The sequence below is a fragment of the Sprattus sprattus genome, assembly GCF_963457725.1.
Source record: "Sprattus sprattus genome assembly, chromosome: 5".
In the NCBI taxonomy this organism is placed as follows: Eukaryota; Metazoa; Chordata; class Actinopteri; order Clupeiformes; family Clupeidae; genus Sprattus; species Sprattus sprattus.
In genome coordinates, this window is record NC_137924.1 from 29963367 (window position 1) to 29974088 (window position 10722).

A 10722-nucleotide genomic window follows, 5' to 3' on the forward strand; every position below is an offset into this window, starting at 1 on the left:
GCTAAATCAAGTCTTTCCAGAATGCTGATCAGTCAGGGAGCAGCTAGTCGGCCTCCCCATGTTTGCAAACGTTTGTAATTCTCTGACAGAGCATCAAGCTTTCGCTGTCTGGTTTCGATTTCAAAAGACCCCAGAGCATCTGAGTGCTTCCGTTTGTTGATCTTTGCACTGGAAAGGTGGGCAGGACGTGTCAGTTACACAGCAAGCAAGACGAGCAGAGCTGGAGATCAAACGTATTAAACGGATATCAAATAAATCACCTTCCAAGTGCCCAGGAAACTAAGGTTTTGAGCTTGACCTCGGACCTCTGGATATGGTGCCAAAATGACCAGTCAATACATTCATTGACCAGTGAGTAAAAAAAAGAATAAACTGAAGCCAGACAACGCTGCAGCATAAACAACCACATCGAACAGAACGGTTCTAAACACATCACTGTTCTAAAACCGTCATCTCATTCATCAGTAATGTGTAATTAACAGAAAATTGGCCAGGTCCGCCTAGCATTGACCATATTTGGTTAAATCTCTGCCATCTATTACTCTTACAGACATTGCCTCATACCAATAGCACCATACCTCCCAATAGCACCCATACCTGCCAATAGCACCATACCTCTCAAAAGCACCATACCTCCCAATAGTAGAACTGGCAGATATTATCTTATTACAGTAGCTCAGTGAAGCCACAGAGATTTTGGGGAATCTTTTGGTGCAGTGATCAAAATGGTCTTCCTAAAAAGGGGAATGGAAAGGGGCCGGAGTTAATTTAATTCAGTGGTATCTCCACAGAGATAAGATGGTCTGATCACTACAGAGAAGATGACAGTGTGTGATTGATATGATTAATGTCTACTCTAGACTGAGATTAGGTATTAGTGAAGGTGGCACATCAGCACACACAAGCTGTGATCATGGACAACTACAGGCGATTTGTCACAGTAATGGAATTTGTGGAGAATATCAAGAGAGAATGCTCATGGCCTGATGGAGGATTAAGAGAGCGACATTGAGACTCACACTGATTAGGGTGTGGTCATACTCAGGACTGGAGTGACTGGCTGTGGTGTGATTGGCATGATAATGAACCAATTACAGGCACAGGAAAATGGAAAAAATTGTTTGTCTCTGTCTCTGACACACACACACACACACACACACAAACCTCCCTTGTAGCAGAAAATCAAGAGCACCTTCCAAATCATACCAACAGGGATACTGTGATGGTATGTCTCCTCTGCACACTGGCAGTCACATCTGCACAATTACGACTGAGCCAACACATGCATTGCACACACACAGACACACACATCTGCACAATTACGACTGAGCCAACGTGCGTGCACACACACACACACACACACACACACACACACACACACACACACACACACACACACACACACACACACACCTGTACAATCACTACTGAGCCAACAGGAGCAGACAGATGAGGAACGTCTGCATGCTTTCCAGAGCGAAACTGAACTGAAGATGAAAAATGTATGACAGACAAAATAAAAGATCTGTCTTCCAAATGAGTACTAACAAGGACGTGCCAAGAAACAGAATGTAGACTTCCTAGCCTCGGAGGCTGTGCTAGCATGCAAATGCAAAAAAGCACACACACAAACACCAGTGTAATTTAAAGGTTTAGCGAATTAATCACAATTCAATAAAGCACCAAATAGGGTAAACAATGTACACTCATATGCAAGATTTAGGTTAGATTTGGAGTACTTATCAACGAACTCTAGGTAATGGGATCAACCACCAACTCTGTAATATTCTCTGCAAACTGAAAGCAACTTGATGTTGCTAATAAATACTCCAGACCCTGTTCAGAGCAAACATTAGCAGTCCCCACTGAGAGGTCAAGTGGAAACAGCACCACAGCAGCGCCTTCTTGCTATTCATTTCCAGCCAATCGTGGATCCCTGGAGCTCCGGCTGACTGGCCAGATGTGATGTGGGTCATGTTTGAATGCAGCCCAGTTACCCTGAATGGTGCGCCACACAGAGGCTTCAACCCTCCATTAGAGTCCAATTTGACAGACTGGATATGAGGGGAGAGGACGCCTTTCATGGAAAAGCAGACCTCACTCACTCACTCACTCACTCACCTCACTCACCTCACTCACCTCACTCACTCACTCACTCACTCACTCACTCACTCACTCACTCACTCACTCACTCACTCACTCACTCACTCACTCACTCACGGACCAGACTGGACCCTGACGGTGCAAACCCATGCCAGCGACGCGATGTGGCCGAATTCCATCGCTTTGAGTGGGCGTGGTGTAGCGTGTGGAAATAGCATACAGTCCTATAATTTTCAAACCGTCAAAGACGACACCAAACAATCTCATTGGCCGCTGCCGGAAAAAAAATCGCTCCTCATTTGCATAAGTTTCAACATGTTCGCATTTTCATCGATCGCGTCGCTCAGATCGCTCATCTACGTCACAATGGGCTTGCTCCCGTTGGAATGCATTGGGTTTAGAAATCGCGTCGCTCACAACGGTGGCATGGGTTTGCACCGTGACCGTCCCGAAAGAACCTGAGCTGATTAGAACTTTCCACATTAGCCACCCGATCAGTGCCCGTCTGGGTTGAGGGTTCAGCTCTCAGGACACGGCTGTCAAATTGGGCGAACCCCAAACATAAATCATTAAGCTACTGCCCATGGAACATGTGAGAGATGCTGTTCTGTTCAACAAACCAGTGGTGGACTAGGCACAAATAAGACCTCATAATACCTGTCTCCACATAGCCTAAATGTAGCCTATTCCATATCTATGGCAAGGAAATCCAGAGCATTTAGAGAACATTTCCATAGCATTCTAGAATGTAGACAGAAGATCTACTGAGGGTGCTGGTGTGATGTTTCCCACCTACATCAGACTAAACTCCCACAGCATATTTTGCCCACATGGGGGATGAAACCATAGTCAATCTTGCCTTTTGCTTGACAAACTCTAGTATCTAGACTGAGTGGAAACTAACCAGGAAACATCAATTTGAACAGTCCGACCATCATTGCACTTTTCTGAATGGGACATGAACAAACTTGAATGAAAAAAATCTGGTTCCCCAAATCATCTGGTGCAACCCTAACTTCATGTTCTTGGGCTGTGAAATGGCAAGTATCTGGCGATTCGCATCATGATACGGGGATATAATTCAATATATTGCGATTATATTGCAATACTGTAAGCAAGGTGAGATATAGTGATTTTTTAAATCTTATTTTCAGAAAACTCTCATAGTATAAATAACACACCACCATATGCATAAAATCAGAGTATAAAAAAAACATTACTTTTAGTCTGTATTCTGTGGAGGAGAAAAATGGTTGAAGATAAAGATACATGTACAAGGTCACTGTATTCAGGCATGCAAACTGGTCAGGGGTGAAAAAGGTGAGAAGGTTGCGTGACAGGAAGAATTGCCGCTTCTTCACGCAGGGGTTAAAGCAAAAAAAAATCCTGAGCCTGAACTTTTTTTTCTAGGCCTATGTGGGTGAGTGCGAGGGGGGGGGGGGGGGGGGGGGGGGGGCGTCCTGTGGCGAGGACACTAACACATGTCGCATTTACGATTTCTTTTGATCAAGTTTTTCTGCTAAGCTTTGTCCTTGGTTTGATTTAAGCTTTGATTTCAAGATGACCTACAACCACAAGGTGACATGTTATAAGGGTATGTGAAATTCAGTCAGTGAAAGAAGATTGGATTTGCAACCATTTCATTGAGGATATATTAAAAAGGACAGTGATTCACTTTTTAAACCGTTAAAGAGCAACAGTGAGCTGTAGAATGTAGTTTTATATTGCAACATTTCCATAATTACTTCGTTCAGAAGAAATAATCGTATAATAAAATATACATCTTTTATTCTAGCATACAGTAGCCTAATTGCTGAGGCATTGGCTATATTCATGTTCCTGCCTGGCAAGTGTTGCGTTTTTACTGCGTTGTATCTTCAACAAAAAAACGAACGAGGACATTGTCCAGGTTCTTGTTGGTGGCTTCGTCGACATTTAAGGAAAGCTTTAGCTTTTCCGAAATACGTCTTTTAAACTCTGGTGTTATGCCGTGTGTTAAAATAGCTGGCATGCTGATTGGATATTGACAGTTTAGTCAAAGGAATTTTGTCTTCAGCTATTTTTTGGCATAAATTCACCAGGGGTTGGGCAAGCTTGCCTGGATTGTGTTCTGCGATGAACGTACACACGCATATTTTCAGGGCACATTAACGGTCAGTTATTGATGCCGGAACATCAGATGTGGTTGTTGCTCCCGGTAAAAGCGTTGTGTGTTGGATAGCACGAACAGCTGCTCTACGATTAAGTGGAAGCACTGGAAGCACCTTTTTCCCGCTAGTTGCATACAGTAGCTTACCTTGAGCACAACAAGAGAGCACCTGCTTCTCTTAACTTCTTACACCGGCTACCAAAAGGCTTACCGTCCTTCCCTATCTCTTCTATTCATGCCCAGCGCCATTTCTTTTTCAATCCTTCATCAACTAGGAGGGCATCTTCCCAAGGATTCTTGAACTTACTCTGCTTCGGTCTGACAGTATCTCTACTTTGGCATCTACGTAGGCAGAGCGATACAGAAAAGTCGATGGTGAAAGCACATTTTCCCAAGACCCGCCCAAATCTACTTCTGATTGGCTAATTATGTTCTTTTGACAGCCTGAGAGTTGTGCTTTTTTCATATCATTGGCAGACGAACTCATAAACTCGAAAGTAATGGTGATGATAACGAGTTTTCAATATAAAAAAAAATAATATTAGACTTTTTTCCCGCAGCCAAACGCTGCACGCCGGAAATCCGGCACGGTGCCGGAATACTTTAATCCCTGTTCACGAGACTCACCTCAAAAGTAATGCAGCTGTTCTTCATCTACCTCTGAATTGCCCCCCCCCCCCACCCCAAAAAAAAAAAAACTCCTCGGATCTACACGATTCACGTAAATGGCATATTTCGGTGGGAAAACGGCGAATTTCGCCGAAAAGCGACAAGTTTACATGCCTGTGTATTGCAACTAACCTGTTAATTAAAAATGGATAGTCTTTTTGAGAATCAATGCAGCATCATAAAACATAATATCCCGATTAGGGGTGGGCGATATGGGCAAAAAATAATATCTCGATATTTTTTTTCATTTTGACGATAACGATAATTAGACGATATTTTTAAAAAAATGTGATTGGAATTCTCAGAGTTATACCTTCTTGGAGATTACAATAATGGGCAAAATGTTTAAGGAAAACACTTCTTTATTGTCTTTAAACAAAAATAACTTAATTGAACTGCAATGCAGAAATATTGAACTCTTGTAATAAAGTGCATGCATCCATGAGAATTATTGCACATCAACAGCAGTTCTTATGGCCTTATTAAACTTAAAATTCTGTCCAGGATTGTACAAAAATACAAATACATGAGCATTAGAGCATGGATCGGGGCGAATTTTTCTGTACGAGCCCGGCCCAGTCCGACAGAATAGTAACCGAGCCCGGACCGAGTCCGACAGCCCAACGGAATCAATTTCTCAACTGTTCATAGTACTAATGCCACATTGACGTACGTTTTTTTATGAATAGCCTGGCTTTATTAAACTGGGGCATCAACAGTTAAATGCTCTCGCTCACAAACAAGCGTTGTTAAACTCACAAGCCTACACAATAAGGCCAATAAGTATATTTAAATTAAATGATTCACATTGCAAGAACGTTTAGTAAAAAGGTGCGGCTCCTTTAAGGAGCACGTACAGGGAGGGACAACGGTGACGCATAGTGTGGATGTAGCAACAAACATTTATGTGCAGTGAAAGTATGTGAGTAACGTGAGTTTTATTAAAGCATAGCGTGTGTAATGTGTAGCTATTTCATTCCGTTTGCTAACATTTCCTGCTGTCTGTATTTACTAACCAGCAGCAGACGTAAAGGAAAGGGAATTAACCCTGAAGTTAAAAACATGCAATCTACTTCGGCCGTGGAGCATTTGACTCCCCTGCAATATTCAACTACGTTCAGAGACAGACAGCAGGAAAGGTTAACAAACGGAATGAAATAGCTACAGATTACACACGCTATGTTTTAATAAAACTCACGTTTTATGCTACACCAACGGAGGCACAACAGACATCACCATGCGCTGCTAACCTGTTGCAAAGTGGATGCGAGAAGCCATGTCACGTGATCACGTAGGCCCACTAGTCGTGTGATTGCCGTGCTGTGGGGAGCGCTGCTGCGCCGTAGGCTATATTAAAAACATGATGTGAACAGTTTCCCCGTGTGTGTCATTGTTTTTGGCGAAGTCATTTAAATACTCGATAATGTAATTTTGCACATCGTTTGAACAACAATGACGATATTATCGCAGACGATATATATCGCCCACCCCTAATCCCGATACTCAAATGTAGCAATATTTTCTTATACCCTAGATATCTTCACACAAAATTAAAGTATTTGGAAAAGAAAGTGAACAATAAAATGTTTAAACCGGCCATGGATATACATCTGCCATTTCATTAGGAGAGGATGGGACCCACACAAACGGCCCTGCAGATTAGCAGAGAAACACTGACCAACTCTTTGTGGTCCACCTTTCAGCTCTGCAGACTTAAGTGCTATTAGCACGGTCCCTAAGATCATTTCTGGCACGCGTCCCAGCCTACAGCCCCATTAATTACATCAGGAGATGGACACGATGAGGGAACCATGACTGAGCATTCCTGCATCCATCCGGATGGCTCTAACATGTCCTCCTGACCAGCCCACACAGTAAATCTCTCCCACTAACATCCTCATACGAGCAGGCGACGCCAAGCTGCTAGTCTAACTTCTACAAGCCAAGCAGCAGGGCAGAAAACACTGCACCATAACCATTTTTAATTTTTTTTATTGCAATCATATATATATATATATATATATATTCATAATAATATATATATATATAATATATATTTTTAATAAAACCACATCTTCAAAGTTATCTTCAGTACACAGACTACTGGAGCTGCAGGAGGATGCTCCCTCCACCTCTTAATTATCCAATGCAGGCGCATTGCAGGCACATAGGGCTGTGAGGCTAAAGAGGCACCGGATGCCTAAAAGAGCCCGGGTGATGTAATGTTGTCTTTCGAACGACTCTTTGAGTGACAGTTGCTATGCCAACGCCAATATGTCACCCGGTCTCTTTTTGGCAGTTGAAAGCCACCAGCTTTTAGTTTCAGTTTGTTTATTTGATGAAGAGGGACAGTGTACATTAATAAGCTACTTGTTAGCCTAAACTATGAAGTATTTCGTTTAGCTACATCTGCCGGTATCCTGTACGTCAACATTTGCAGTCAATACCGATACTTTTTTAATCGCTAAAGTCGCTGAACTTCGAACGACTCTTGAGACTTAAACTAATAGGTGGCCATCAGCTTCTTTTTAATCACTTAATATTGTGCCTAAACGGACACTACGCATCTGGACACTTTTTAGTTATCAGTCAGAGAGTCTCAAGTGTTGTTTGGAAAGCCATCAGGTACTTTTTACCCGCTTAATATTGGCTGCCGGTCTTTTGTAAGTAAGCACACATCAACAGGTTTCGCCGCTAGCATCTATATTGCTAATAGAAATTCCTCCTTTTGTGTGACAATATTAAGCGACTAAAAAGTAGCTGATGGCTTTCAAACAACTCTTGAGACTCTCTGACTGATAGTCGGGGTACATAGTGTCCGTTTAGGCACTATGTATCAAAGCTAGCAATCCCCCGTTGTTCTTTAGTAAAATGTTGTGCAAACAATGCCCTGTTTTGTTCAAATGTAATTGTGGGTGCCGTCAGATATGTCTTAAAATCACAACACATTAAGGACTTTCTTAATTTAAGCACAACAACAGATGAATAGCTTCAAGCTAACAAGATAGCTCGTTACACTAGCACGAGCTAGCTAATGGAATGTGCTTACTTTGATACTGTAATAAACTAGCGAATCAACAACTTTCCTACCAAAGTCAAACATCAAGCACATGGCTGTTTTGGTTGGTTTATTGTAGGTCAAATACAAGCAAGCTGGTTTCAGGTAGCGAAGTTCAATGCAAGATGCTCTGAAGTAAATCGAGTTAAGAGGAATAAAAGAGCCCGGGTGACGTATTGGCGTTGTCATAGCAACGGTCACTCAAGAGTCGTTCGAAAGTCAACATTACATCACCCGGGCTCTTTTAAGCATCCGGTGCCTTTTTAGCTTTGCGCATCATGTTTTCTGCAGGATGTGCAGGCCTGGGGGGCTCTCTCACACTGTTCAGTGGTAGAACAGGATCAGTGGACACAGGATAGGCAGGTTTCTGCCCACCTCAAAGAGGAACGAGTCTGGTTTGAGGTTATTATTACCCTCATTAGGTCATTGGAGCCGTGTGCATTTCGGGATGGGTTCGTACCTGAGGTTCACAATGCCCTCAAACCACTCCGACCCAAACATTCCAAAACATTATCAGACACAAAAAACCAACGCAGACAACCAGCAACAGAAAACAAACACAATCTTCTCAATCAATCAGCTGAATTACTGCCTAATCGGAACCCATCAATGCATGCACAAGTCCCCCACAGTCCATTCCCCCACTGCCATAGAAGCTGGTCTGTTCATTCTCATCCCAAATCTCTTCTCACCTTGAAGTTGCTGGAGTTGACCCAGGAGGTAGCGATGCCATCCACCATCTTGTCGAGATTGGTCTGGTCCTGTTCCAGGTCGTGGGACTTCTCATGGTCGGAGATGTAATCGATGATCTCCTGGCCCACCTGTAGGCGTCTCCCCACGTCCTTCTGAAGCACCTGAGCCATAATGTACTCCATTTTGGACTCCATGGCTCCAGGTGGCAGCTGGTGATTGTAGTTTCTTTTGCTTTGTGACAATTAAAATAAATAAATCTTATCTTTTTTCTAAACTACAAAAAAACTGCACTAATCCTTGTGTGACCCAGAAAAAAAAAAGAAGTCACACCATACACACACACACATAAGCGCAAACACACACACACCCACTCGCAGTCAGTCAGATCAAGTCCGTATATTTATATCCCTCCCAACGCAGGCTTCTATCCGTGAGCCGTGTGCTAGCGTGATGCTTAGCCACGGGGATGCTAGCTGGGGTATGGCAACAATGCACCATATGTGTGTGAGCGACAGCTGACAAGGGTGCTCCTTTTTCCCAACGCTCTTGTATTCTCCCTTCACACACAGACTGACTGACTGTCCAACCCAGAGCGCTAACAGCGGAGCAAGGCCACTAAGGGTAGCAGCATAGGGAGTGGTGGTGACTGAAACAGCTGAGGCAGAGGGCAGTAGGGCTGTGCTTCATTATTCAGGGGTGCTTTCTTTCCTCGCTGCCTGAGGAGAGGAAGAGGAAGACAGAAAAACAAGCTGCAGTTAGTCAAGAGTAGGCCTATTCCAAATTCATGTCATCGATGAATAAGTGTGTGTGTGTAGGTGAGAGAGAGAGAGTGTGTGTGTGTGTGTGTGTGTGTGTGTGTTATGGCATATCTTTCAATGAGCGGCCCTTTTCTATGTTCAGTTGGAATGAAGCTGTTACATCACATCAAACATGGTTCTGCCTCACCCACTCAATCCTGACAGATTCGTGTGCTGACCGCGTATCACCTGCAAACAAAAGGGCTTTGTAATGCAAGCCACCAGCAAGGAATGCCGCACTGTACATTAGCAAACACTATGGACCTGCGGGACAAAGTCGCTCGAGTACACTTATTTATCCCTAGTATCCGCTTGTGGTGAGCCTGTGGTTAGCTATGAAAAGGCACCAATTTCGAAATCTGGAAAAGGTTATACAGTACTCTCATTGTCAATCAATCAAGAGTTGTCATCTCAAAACCAGGGGAAAAAACTTGCTATGTTAATGTCATATTTCGTCGGCGATAGTAAAAGGTAGATGCGCATTTCCCTGCAGGAGCACAGACAGACGAGAGAAGAACAGACAGTTTAGACGTGTCAAACAAAGCCTGCCATAAATAGCCTGAGGCGCTTTCTCCTCCGCGGTGTGACAGCGCAGAAACAAGAATGCTAGTCTGACGCGTAGCCGGCAACAGAGCGACTACGTTTGCATGCCGGCAGAAGGAGGAGAGAATGAGAGAGAGAGGGAGAGAATGAGAGTGAGAGAGGGAGAGAATGAGAGAGAGAGAGAGGTCTATGTATGACATCATTAAATTCCTTGTTTCCCCGAGCCTGCCATGGTACAGTGGTGAGCTCACTTTAATGGCCCAAAACAAGATGCAAGTCGGTTAATAAAATCTCCTTCGCCGGTTTATTTACAGTATGCGTTAAAACTACTTTTAAACCGTTTAATTTCCATTCTTGTGGGTTCTACAACACAAACTAAATACAAAACGTGATGTCCTAAAAATAATACTTGACATGAATAGTCTAATTTACACCTTTACTGTGAGTTTTACACCACCAGCTAAGTAGAAATGCAACGCAAAGAACTGACAAGCAAATGGTGACTATGGTACTGACAGTCGACCAATGCGGTTTGAGTGTTTCCATAATATTCTTAGCAAGAGAGTTTGCATTTAACATTTGCTATAAATAAATATTCCCATATCCTCGTGGTAGAAATTAACGTTTTTAAACCAATTTAAAAGAAGGATGAAGAAAAGAATACCAAGTAGTGGACTGAATAATCACACCAGAATATGACTGAGCTGTTA

General features: G+C 43.1%; 1 protein-coding gene across 1 annotated transcript in view; it reads right to left on the bottom strand.

Annotated features, from left to right (window-relative positions):
* Positions 1-9000, bottom strand: part of clasp1a (cytoplasmic linker associated protein 1a) — a 119959-nt gene extending 110959 nt beyond the window's left edge. Inside the window, exon 1 of the mRNA XM_080838365.1 lies at positions 8672-9000. Coding sequence (XP_080694491.1) covers positions 8672-8866 — 195 coding nt within the window. The 5' untranslated portion in view covers positions 8867-9000. The remainder of the gene's footprint in view (positions 1-8671) is intronic.
* Positions 9001-10722: the final 1722 nt, after the last annotated feature.